The 13,198-nt window shown below is 44.4% G+C and overlaps 1 protein-coding gene across 28 annotated transcripts in view; it reads right to left on the bottom strand.

Annotated features, from left to right (window-relative positions):
• osa (trithorax group protein osa) overlaps positions 1-13,198 on the bottom strand; it is a 427,150-nt gene that overhangs the window by 76,609 nt on the left and 337,343 nt on the right. Inside the window, exon 1 of one of the 28 annotated variants that reach the window (XM_069313031.1) lies at positions 1,402-1,453. The exons of the other annotated variants lie outside the window; for them this stretch is intronic. Coding sequence (XP_069169132.1) covers positions 1,402-1,438 — 37 coding nt within the window. The 5' untranslated portion in view covers positions 1,439-1,453. Of the gene's footprint in view, positions 1-1,401; positions 1,454-13,198 lie in introns of those variants that run through there. 28 annotated transcript variants of the gene reach the window in all.

The raw sequence follows: 13,198 nt of genomic DNA, 5'->3' as shown, positions 1-13,198 counted from the left end.
TATTATATATGAAATGTATTTTTAAGTTAATATTTTGGGAGTTTGTAATGGATTAATTCAATTTACATTACTGTATTTCTTATGGGAAAATTCGTTTCAGGTTACGAATTTTCGGGTTGCAAGCCGTCTCTGGGAATGGGTTAAATTCGTAAATGAAGGAACCACTGTTGTTTAGCTATGACAGCATCCCCTCTCCCTGCGCCAACTTTCTCCCACACTACGAACAATGTTATGAATATCTGTAAAACACACACACACACACACACCCTCTGCAGATATTAAAAAATTTACATGCAGAGGGATTGCGTGTGGCAGCAGACAAGGTGGAGTTGGTTGAGGTCGTGGTGACACAATGCTGATGTCTGAATAACAGTGAGAGTAGCACACAAATAAGGTAGGCATACATATTAAAACACTTTCGCACTCCCGGCAAACGTTAAAAAAAAAAAAAAGAGGTATGTGCGCGCGGAGTTTAGGGCGCTTCAGCGGCAAAACCAAAATGTGTATACTCTTTTTACTCTCCTGACATTAGTTCTCGAGCTACGTATTTCATTTTGGTAGCAATCTGTTCACAATAAAATTCTCTAGAACATATGTAAAAAAGGTCACCAAAGGTAGAGGTATACCAGCACCAAATGAAGAACTACGTAGATGACTCGCCGTGAGCGCCAAACAGCAACAAAATGTTTCTACTCTTGGGATTGTTGTCAACTCTACACTTGTCCTACAGCGTTAATTTTGGTATCACTGGACTCGCAATGAAATTCCCAACGCAGAGATATGAATATAAACATAGAATTATGGTCGCAGCCCACCCGCAAGATTGTGGGAAGTGACCGAACTGTTACCTGGTATCATTGACGCAATGACACATGCGCAATACGGCGCTTTGAAAGTTTATACTTATTTCACTGTCCTGACATCATTTTTCTATGTACGTCATTCATTTTTGTGCCAATGTGTTCACAATAGAATGTTCTATGAGAACCTAGGTAAAAAAGATCAACAAAGCGTAAGTTAGATTAGCGCCAAATATAAAACAACGCTGGAACATATCAGTGAGCGTCAAACACCAACGAAATGTTTTTACTGTTATGTTTGTCAAGTCTATACTTGTTGCACACAGTTATTTTTGGTTGTACATTGATCGGAATAAAATTCCCTAAACAGACATATGCATATAATACATGATATGGGGGAAGCCTTACTAGTATAAACGCCTAAAGTCACCCAACTGGAACCCATTTGGGACATCCATACACACACCCGCTATACCCAAAAAAAATTATATGAAGTTTCGAGTCTACTTACGGCAGTTTATGTGATACAGTGTTCATTCTGGTATCAAAATACTCGCAATAAATTATACTACACAGACTTGGACCAATTATGTGTACTTACCAAGGAAAAGCTGATTGTGGAACAGTAAGTTGAGCATTTTTTCTCCACTCCACCTTCTTCAGGTCAACATTCCTGAAGTTGCTCAACACATGTTTCGTAGGTGGAGTGAAGCTGTTGCGGGTGGTTACTTCTTCACCACCCAATACACCCTTTTCCGGTGGTAATTGATGTAGCAGGGAATAACACAGAGTGCAACGTTACAGGTCCTGCATCCTATGTTGGTGTCCTTCCTTTTACCTGACCGTGCGCAGGCATGACACTTGAGACGTTTGGGCATTCTGTAAAGTTCATGTTTCAGTTTGTAGTTTAGCCGATTTTCAGAATCAACAATACGCCCTTGTCTTCTTGGTGTAGGTGCAACACTTGAGTCAGAGTCATCTGTCAAAACCGTCTCGTCAAATGGCTGTGTGCCAGACATCTCGGGTTCTGATTCTGTTGTTGCTTCAGCTTGAGGTGTTGAAGTAAACAAAGGCCACCTCACACCAGATGGTCCGGGAGGTTGCACTGCGTTAGCATAGGCATGACCTGTGTCATCATTTATGTCTGGAGCGTGCTGCAAGTGTTGAGATATTGTTGCTGTTTGAGGCCACTTTTCCGGGCCCCAGTGCAATAGGGACCAAATTGCCACCTCGTGGAACTGTAGCAATGTTAGCCTCTTTCGATCAGTTGTGTGGTATTTGTACAAAACAAAGGCATTATGCAATGCTATTTGCAGGAAATAAAACGTTATCTTTTTTGTCCACCTGTGAGTTTTCCTGGTGAAATGGTAATACTTGACCATTTGATCGAAGTGGTCCACACCTTTCATGAACTTATTGTACTCGCAAATTGCAGTAGGTTTGTTCACTGTTACCTGTTTTAGTCCAGTTGTTCCGTCGCGTTTGCGAATTAGTTTCCTTCGCTGAACTTGCTGAGTCTCTGCATTGTGGATGTTGGTAATGATTGAGACCACTCGCTTGTCTTTCCACAGTAGAATGAAGGTGTTATCTTTGCGGCGGTATACGGTGGTATCCAGTGGAAGTCTACCCTTGGCTAGAGCTTGCAATTCCCTTGGGGCGCCACGTATTAGTCTAATTGTGCCACATGTGTAGACCCCAAGTTCTCTCAACTTCTCTGTTAGGGTAACCGAGTTGTAGTAATTATCCATGTACAAATGGTAACCCTTGTTCACTAAAGGCTGAATCAACCCCGTAACTGTTTCCATTATCGTCTTCCCAATACCTGAGTATACGTCAAAGTCATATATGTAGCCAGATACTGATTCAGCAAGCATATATAGTTTCACGCCATACTTGTCTGGTTTGTTTGGATTGTACACTTTGAACGAGAGTTGGCCACGCCATGTCATTGTACCCTCATCCAAACACAACTCTTTCTTGGGGATGTAAACTTCTGCAAACCTCTCTTTCAAATAATCCATCACTGGTCTCACTTTTATCAACTTATCAGTATTGTTCACGGGCAGAGCATTGTTATTGAATGTATTGAAAAACTGGTTTATATGCTGGAAACGTCTCGACGACATAAACAAGTTGAAGAACCGAACATGCCAGGGTTTTTCTGTTTGCCAATACATCCTCATAAATGGGAGCCTGTTTATCCCCATCAATATACATAGTCCCAAAAATCTGGCCATTTCTTTGACCTTCACTGGTTTCCAAATATCTGAGACATTTTCATTGGCCATCCGGAATATCTGCGAGGCGTACAAATTTGTTTCAGTTGTCAAGAATTCAATCAGGGCTCGCGTAATGAACAATTGAATAAATGCTAGTGCACTAGTAGGTTTGGGAATGGTCAGGCCAGGCGTTCCGGTAAAATCCTCAACAATTGGGGGAGTGTTGCTACGACTCCAGCCACCACTAGCCCTAGGCTGCCGAGTACGTACTCGACGTGTACGCCTTTGACGAAGCTTGGATGAATTTTCCTCACTCTCCTCATCACTTAGAAATTCCATGCTAAGATCACTGCTAGAACCACTTTGCACAGTTTGTCGTGTTTTCCTACGACGAGAAACATTTCGGGTAGTTAGCTTTCTTGGTGGTTTGTAGACACCACGTGTGCGCCTTGGAGGAGGTGGGGGTACCTCCTCTTCCTCCTCGGTGAGGTCCTCAGTCTCCTCACTCGTTGCTGTATCATTCACTGCATGGCGCTCAACGGCACTATACTCGTAATAATCAAAATCACCTTCAACTCCCTCAATATCACTTTCATCATACTCCTCCACTGATAAAGCTTCAACGAGACCTGGAATTTTTGTGGGTGTGAGTGCTCGACTGTACTTCCGATAAATCATACTTATCTTGTCCTCTTTCCAGGAACTGGACGCTCCCTTGGGCGTAGAACGGCTTGGCCCTTGACCTGGATCCATGGTAAATGATTGTATTGGGTATAATAACGGGTAAAACTGCTGAAAACCGAGTTTGGCGCGCGAGGGGAGCGTGATCAACCAACTACACGTGACAAGCAAACAATGGCCTAGTCACGTGACCGGGTAGGCCGACGGCCCATGCGGCCTAGTGGTGAGAAAGAGAACTTCATGGCGCACAGTTTGAAACAAACCCAAAGTAAATCGGATTAAAATTGGATTTTATACAATTATTTTTTAAGCAGACATAATTTTGTCTTTTGTGCAGAAGTGGGTAGACGAAAACGGACACAAAGTTATGTCCGGGGGAGGAAAGTGTTAAATTAAATTAAGTAGGCAGGTGATTTCTGTGGGATTGGTGTGTGAATCATGGTGTGGGATAGATGTGGGAATCTTGGTGTGGGATTGGCGTGGGAATCATGGTGTGGGAATCATGGCGTGGGAATCATGGTGTGGGATTGGCGTGGGAATCATGGTGTGGGATTGGTATGGGAATCATGGTGTGGGATTGGCATGGGAATCATGGTGTGGGATTGGCATGGGAATAATGGTGTGGGATTGGTGTGGGAATCATGCTTTCCATGGGAATCATAATACAGATGGTTATGATATGGTGTTGGGCATCTTGAAAAATTTATATTTGTTTTCCTAACTGGTAAAAAATTAATGCTCATTCATGCTAGCTTCAAATGCAAAATTTTTCTTAAAAAAATAAATAATATAAACACAATAGTTGTCATCTGTCAATACTGTCAATTAAAAAAAGAAAAGAAAGATGATTTAGTTTTATTGTCATACAGTCCCCGTGGCGTAGTGGTAAGACATCTGGCATTTCGAGAGCGCTTTGGCCTGAGTTCGTATCCTGGCCGGGAAGGATTTACTGGGCACCAATCCTTAACTGTAGCCTCTGTTCACCCAACAGTAAAATGGGTTCCTGGTTGTTAATTAAACGATTTGGCGGGTCGTATTCCAGGGAACATTAGATTAAGGACTTGTCCGAAACTATGCGTGCTAGTGGCTGTACAAGAGTATGGCATGCTGATCAATACCTGATCAACCAGGTTGTAATTCATACGTCAGGCTGCAACCAGCCACGTCCAACAGCCTCGTTGACCAGACTACCAACTAGGAGGCCTGGTTGGAGACTGGGCCTCGGGGCTGTTTGATTCCCGGAAGCTATACAAGGTAGCCTGACGTGTTAAGTGTTGTCCAAATCTATACCAAGTTATCGATGCAGTATTCTTTTATATACTGGACTGTCCCTTAGCAAATCAATTACAAAAAGTTACATTATAAAACACTGTATTATACATACTACTGTTTATTACATTCTTACATTATTCAAGAGCATTCTTAGAACCATACTAGAAATGTTGACTGCAGACAAAGACATTCTTTGAGTTTTAGCATGCTCTTGAGTATGCTGCTACACATCTATCATGATTTTTTTCTGCTAGTGTCTTAAAAAAAAACGAAGTTATTGTTACTTTAACAGTACAGTACAATGTATAAGGCATCATTTTTTCTGTTTTAGAAAGTTCATTGCAGCTGTTCAAGGGGATCAGCCTTCAATCAGTTCCACAACTCTCTTTGAATAATATCTGGTAAAATTGTTGAGTCCCAGAAACTATTACGTCTATTGTGACATTGAATAAAAAAATAAAAACTGACAAAATACTAGAAAGTGCAGCTGGCTTATCATCCGCAGGTGCCTCAAGCTGATCAGCTGTGGTGGAATGCCAACAAAGTGTGGTCACGTGCACTCTTATATATTTTATAAACACAGAAATTAAAGAGTAACGTGGGAAGCCAAACACACGACCACATATTTTTGAGGGGAGGAGCTCGGTTCACCGCACTAGTCTTTCATTTCAGACCCTGTCATTATCCTATCCCAGTCTGCCTCTATCCTTCCCCCTCCCCCTTGGTTTATCTTTACACACACACACACACACACACACACACACACACACACACACACACACACACACACACACACACACACACACACACACACACACACACACTACCGTGCTTACTAATAAGTGTTTATAAGGAACGAGCTTCAGCCCCACATTCTCTCACCTTTCAGCTGTCAGGTGTACAGTACAATGACTCATCCACATTGACATTTCTGAATTGAATTGACCTCCACCTCCAGCTCATTCCACCTGCTCAATACCTACATGTTGAAGAAGTTCCTAATGTCCTTCGAACACATGCTTCCTATCACTTACATCTTTCCATTCTCTTCCCTCCTATACTAAAAGTTTATTCTTGCATACTTTTTGTATTTTCACTTTCATGACGTGAGAATTCCATTCTGGTGCCTTGTCCATTAAGTATTAATAATATCATAATGCTTTCTTATAATAACCTTCAGAATTGTGTTGTGACGACGTCAACACCATCAGTTGGGCGCACCTGCCCCCAGTTCTTGTTTCCAGGTGGAAGACTGTGATCTTATTGACCCCTGTGTAGTTTCCATCTTATTATTCATCTTTTACTCCTCATAACATCAACATTCTAGGAATATCTGGAGGGGGGTTCCGGGAGCTCTTCTACTCCTCAAGACCAACCTGGGACCAGGCTTGACTCGTGATAACATGATCCAACAAGCTGTTGCTTGGAGCAGCCCGCAAGCTCACATGTCCAATGCAACCCAGTTGGTCCAACACTTCTTGCAACAATTTATCTAATTGCTTCTTGAAGAAATCCACCTTAGTTCTAGCAATATTTATAATTCTGGACACCTAGCCCACCCATCTGATTTCTCTTCCAACATTGTGATTTTCATATCCACACTGTCATATCTGGAGCATACCTGGAGAGGGTTTCAGGGGGTTCTTCTACTTCCTGAGCCCAGCCCAAGGGGTTCGACTTGTGATAACTTGGTCCAACAGGATATTGCTTGGAGCAGCCTGCAGGTCCACATATCCACTACAGCCACTTGGTCTGGTACTTCTTGTAAGAACCTGTCCAAGTACCTCTTGAATACATTCACTTTAGTGATGTAGGTGATATATACCAAGATCAGTTAGAGACTAGGTAGACCCTGGTAGTGCTATGCTTATAATATGTCTATGCTCTGAGAATCTCTTATTTTCTGTTTGGGAGATTATTACAAACTTATCAAATTCAACTTGAATCTCAAATTTACATAAGTCTCTCTCGTGTGAAATTGTATCCTGATTTTTGCCAATTGAGGAAGATACAATTCAAATACAGCTGATTAACATTACTGTGTACCTTGACAATATTCTATCTTCCCTTCCATGTATTTGTGCTGATGCTTAGAAACCATGTTCATACCTTCTATATTATTCAATAATATCTAACTGACAACTAAGACTTTGATAACATATCTTGGTGTCACTAAATTGTACACTACTGGAAAAACTATTGTATGCGAAATATAGACGAGAGCTCCCTGCCTTTATTTTTATGTTCAAAATTTTAAACAAATTCTTCAACAAAATAAAAAAATTCAACTTAGAAAATGACTACAGTAATATTAAAAATTAAAGAAGCAATTATTATTGTATACATAAGCATTGATTCCCAACTGGTGAATCGCGAAATGTTATCTGGTGGGTTGCGGAGCCTAAATTCAAGGCATACCTGAATTATCAAGAATTAGCAAGAGGAGAGTATGTTGATTATACAACTTTTTCCATTATGAGTGTGGAGGAGGAACGCAGATCTTTTGTGTATTAGAAAATAGGGCCGCGAGGCCAAAAAGATTGGGAACCTATAAAGGAAGCATAATTACAGATTTTTAGCACAACACACCTAATATTTGATTATCCAGTACCACCAAATGCAGTCACCATTTATCGGGTCCAGCCGCCTATTTTGAAGGTCAGAGAACCTGGTTGATCATTGTATGCTTTTGAAACGTTTCTTCTGAGACCACGAAGTCGCTATCACGTTCTAGTTCAATTTTCTCAGAGTGAACTGCTATCATCCAGCACAGCCAAAGGGTTACATGAGAGAGGGCATTGTTATTTTTAACAAGAGGTCAACATAAATGGACAGCTGCTACAAGTGGGAGTGCCCCAAGGCTCTGGCCTGCGGTATCTTTTTTACAAAAAACATAACAGATTCCAACATTAGCCAATATACAAAAAACACTAAAATAGTTCACTAGCACCATTAGTTCCTTACAGGTACTCAACGTTACAACCACTATTTTTAATCCTGCTAATGTGACACGAGTTACTCGGGAAAACATTTAATACTTAAAACATTCAGCCGAGTAACTCATCTGCCCCCCCTTTTACAAAGCCAATATAATTGTGTAGGACACGTTCTTTGGAGGCGCGAGGTGAGATGATTCACAGTGTTGTGAAGGCGCGCGGCCGCCAGTAACAGCAGTTTCACTCCAAACTTGGGCGAGGTTACCAGCGTCAGTGTTGTGACCGTGTGCTTACACCCGCTCCTCAGGTTACTTATCTTAACTCTACGCACAACTGAAATACTGTTATTTGCCACCAAAAATAAAAATACGAGAGAAAACTCAACGAGGCAATCATGATGATGCGAGATGAGGAGGATGAAGGTGTGTGTGGGGGGGGGGGGGGGAGAGAAGACAGTGGGGAGGTTATCTTGAGGTTATCTTGAGATGATTTCGGTTTTTTTTTTTAGTGTCCCCGCGGCCCGGTCCTCGACCAGGCCTCCACCCCCAGGAAGCAGCCCGTGACAGCTGACTAACACCCAGGTACCTATTTACTGCTAGGTAACAGGGGCATTCAGGGTGAAAGAAACTTTGCCCATTTGTTTCTGCCTCGTGCGGGAATCGAACCCGCGCCACAGAATTACGAGTCCTGCGCGCTATCCACCAGGCTACGAGGCCCTCCCCCTTCGAGGGGAGGAAGAGAAGACGGTAGGGAAAGATTGATTGATTGATGAAGATTAAGCCACCCAAGAGGTGGCACGGGCATGAATAGCCCGTAAGTGGTGGCCCTTTCGAGCCATTACCAGTATCAAAAGATGATACTGGAGATCTGTGGAGGCGCAACTGCACCCTGCGTGACGGGAGATGTCTCCCGGACCAAGTGGTGACCAAATGGTGTGGTAGGGAAAGGCAGTGTGAGGGAGGAAAAGGGAGGGGGGTGAGGAGAAGGCAATGTGGGAGAGGTAAGAGGCCAGTGAGCGAGCGTTCTTGCACCAGGAGACGTTGTGGGTTGGGAGGTGTCAAGTGAGGCGGCATCTTGTACACTGTACCCGGGTTCCTACACCAGGTGCTTTCCTTGAGGCAGCACTGGCTGCCCCTTCACTCACCACACCAGGTTCACACCATGGGAGAGGGCCCCTCACCACACCAGGTTCCCCCTATACTCATAAAACCACTTGGGCTGGACGGTAGAGCGACGATCTCCCTTCAAGCAGGTCGGCGTTCAATCCCCGACCGTCCAAATGGTTGGGCCACCATTCCTTTCCCTCAGTCCCATCTGAAATCCTTTATGCTGACCCCTTTCCAGTGCTATATAGTTGGATTGGCTTGGCGCTTTCCCCTTCCCTGAGAGAAAACTATGTTTTCTAAAAGAAGTGCCGGAGCAACCGGGCTGTGGTGGGCCTGCAGGCCGCTCCAAGCAACAGCCTGGTGAACCAAGCTCTCACAGTCAAGCCTGGCCACAGTAGAACTTCCAGAACCCCATCCAGGTACAGTTGATAGGGTAAACAATTTACTTGAACCCTGAACTCTTTGAGATTAATGTATTCTTGCAAGTTGGTAACTAGGGGAGTTTGGGGGATTTTGATGCTAATAATCCTGGGCTTAAATTCTTATAAATATTAAAATCCAAAGATGAGAGTTTTACGGTGGTTTCTGTAATATTCATAGTTCATGCTTAAGAATTAAACAAGAACTGCTTAACTAAACTGCGCCAGAATTAAACATCTGGAGGAATAAGATCCCAGAATGTCACACGAGCAATGGGAGGAAAAAAACTTGCTTTCCTGGCACCTCCCTTCCCGCTCTAAGACAGGTGCCTCCCCCCCCCCTAACCTTGGCAGTATTGTGGCCTTGTGTTGATGTGTGACGCAAGACACCACGTGACCAGCACACCTCTCACCCACAACACCACATTCCTCCCACCCGAACACGCCAATAATCCCTTTATTAATGCCTTCTTCCAACACCCTTCACTCACGGGAGACATCTCCCGTCACGCAGGGTGCAGCCGCACCTCCACAGATCTCCAGTATCAGCTCTTGATACTGGTAATGGCTCAAAAAGGCCTCCACTTACGGGCTATTCATGCCCGTGCCACCTTTTGGGTGGCTTAATCTTCATCAATCAATCACCCTTCACTATTTGCTCACTCTTGTCACCTGCTGACCAAACCAAACACCACAAGATTTAAAGACGACGACGTTTCTGTCCGTCCTGGACCACTATCAAGTCGATTGTCTATGACGAACCGAAACGTCATCATGGTCTTTTCTATCTCGTGTGTGGTTTGGTCAACATCCTTCAGCCACGTTATTGTGACATCACCACCATCTTGTGACATCATACCATGTTGGGGACGAGCCAGTGCCAGACCCGCGCCACGCTGGCACTGGTGACGGGGCCTTGTTTGATTACATAATATAAGCATGACTAAGTAGGTCAACAACGGGAAAGTGGTGCCTCTGATGGCATCACCGCCGTGTTGCAGTCTCTCTCTCTCCCGGCGGAAACACCAGTTATGGATGAGCAACAATGATCAGCCCGCGGTGTGGCATACTAATGCAACATGTGCGTGACGAGGTAACGGAGGATAAGGAAACAACTTAGGTTAGCTTAGCATTTTAAAAGCACCGAATCACCTTCTGTGGTTGAGTGTTCAATAAACCCTTGAACTATATGTTTAACACTTCTCTAACCCTGTCCATGGAAGACAGAAGAAAATGTATATATGCTGGTTAGCATTGTAAATGTCTGGCCACGTCTGTGGTAGAAAATAATAAACAAAAAAAAAAACAAAAAAACTTAAGACAACCGGTACGCTGCTCCCGACCTCTTATATCAAGGTCAATTCAAGTTCAAGTATGTTTCTTGCGACAAGTAAGAAATACATCTCAAAGGGATAGAGTAGCTTAGGCTATTTCTACCCCCCTTCCCCCTTCTCTTATATCAACACTAAAGCGAGGTGGTCGACGGAAAAGAATTATCAGGGGGAAAGCGCCCAGCCATTACGACTATATAGGACTGGGAAGGAGTCAGGATATGGGTTAGGGATGGGACGAGGGAAAGGAATGGTGCCCAATCACTTGGATGGTCAGGGATTGAACGCCGACCTGCATGAAGCGAGACCGTCGCTCTACCAGCCCAAGTGGATCGACAATTCCATTTTTCTTTATTGTGGACCCCATACCCATCCCATGAGCGGTGGTGGAAAGGGTTACAGAGGCACATCAAGGGTTCAGGAACCGAACCTCAGAGTTCATTTAGCTAAACCTGAAATCATTTTAGCTAAAATCCTGGTCGGGGAGGATTGACTGGGCGCCAATCCTTAACTGTAGCCTCTGTTCACCCAGCAGTGAATGGGTACCTGGTTGTTAAACGATTTGGTGGGGTCGTATTCCGGGGAAATTAGGGTTAAGGACCTGCCCGAAACGCTACGCGTACTAGTGGCTTTACAAGAATGTAAACTTGTATGTAAACAAGTGACAATCTTTTGAAGCTAGTTACACAATTATTAATGTTCTATATACACAATCATTTACACAAATACATATACTGTATACATATCGATCTTTTTACATCACAGATGATTCAGCAAGAGGCCCACAGCAGTGACTACAGAGAAAATAATTGCTTCCTTTCATCTTGGATACAAAAGTACCCTTGGATGTGACTCAGGATGCAACCCTTGCGGCGTATGAAAGCCTGACTAACATCAGAAGTGCCTTAAAGAACTTGTGTAAGGAATTGTTTAGAATTTTGTATACCACATATGTAGGGACAATCCTGGAGTATGTGGCCCCAGCATGGGGCCCGTACCTTATCTTGAGATGATTTCGGGGCTTTAGTGTCACCGCGGCCCGGTCCTCGACCAGGCCTCCACCCTCAGGAAGTAGCCCGTGACAGCTGACTAACATCCAGGTACCTATTTTACTGCTAGGTAACAGGGGCATAGGGTGAAAGAAACTCTGCCCATTGTTTCTAGCCGGCGCCTGGGATCGAACCCAGGACCACATGATCACAAGTCCAGTGTGCTGTCCGCTCGGCCCCCTTGTCCAACCTTGTCCAGCACAAGACGAAGCTGGAGAAGGTTCAAAGGTTTGGCACTAAACTAGTCCCGGAACTATGAGGTATGAGTTACGAGGAAAGGCTGCGTGAATTGCACCTCACGTTGCTGGAAGACAGAAGAGCTCGGGGAGACATGATCACCACATTCAAAATTGTCAGGGGGGAATTGACAGGATAAAGGCTGGATTATTTAACACGGGTGGTACACGCACAAGGGGACACAGTTGGAAGCTGAGTACCCAAATGAGCCACAGAGACATTAGAAAGAACTTTTTCAGTGTCAGAGTAATTAGCAACTGGAATGCATTAGGCAGTGATGTGGTGGAGGCTGACGCCATACACTGTTTCAAATGTAGATATGATAAGAGCCCAGTGGGCTCAGGAACCTGTACACCAGTTGATTGACGGTCAAGAGGCGGGACCAAAGAGCCAAAGCTCAACCCCCGCAAGCACAACTAGGTGAGTACACACGCACGCTTCGCACACATTTTTGTGAGTGCTCTCCAAACTAAATTCCACTAGGACATTCTGTGAACCATAACAAAAACATTAAATCTAACTGGCAGGAGAGATTGAAAATACGACACACCAGAATCTGATAGTATACGCGAAATGAAAACACGGTTCAATCCTCTAAAATGCCAATGGAACATAAAGCCTGACAAACGTAGTGGTGTTTGGTTGTAGCCGCGAGCCCTAGTGCCAGGCTCCACCAGCCCACACACCCCACCACCTCCACCCTCTCGGGACTGGGGGAGGGGGGGGGGGGGTGTCAGGGGTGAAAGTTGGAGAAGGAAGGGGGGGGGGGTCGGGGGATACGTTGGAGAGGGAGTGTTGCGTTGGAGAAAGGGGGGGAGTGTAGAGAGAGAGGGGGGTTGTGTGTAGAGAGAGGGGTGGGGGGGGGGGGTGATTGAAGAAAGGGGCGGAGAGAGGGAGTGATTGGAGAGTGTGTATTCACCTAGTTGTGTTTGCGGGATTTGAGCTTTGCTCTTTCGGCCCGCCTCTCAACTGTCAATCAACTGTTTACTAACTAATTTCCCCCCCCCCCACACCAATCACACACACACACGCCAGGAAGCGGCCCGTGACAGCTGACTAACTCCCAGGTACCTTATTTACTGCTAGGTAACAGGGGCATTCAGGGTGATAGAACCTTTGCCCATTTGTTTCTGCTTGGTGTGGGAATC

Source organism: Procambarus clarkii, chromosome 74, assembly GCF_040958095.1.
Source record: "Procambarus clarkii isolate CNS0578487 chromosome 74, FALCON_Pclarkii_2.0, whole genome shotgun sequence".
Lineage (NCBI taxonomy): Eukaryota > Metazoa > Arthropoda > Malacostraca > Decapoda > Cambaridae > Procambarus > Procambarus clarkii.
This window is presented reverse-complemented; position numbering and strand designations above follow the sequence as displayed.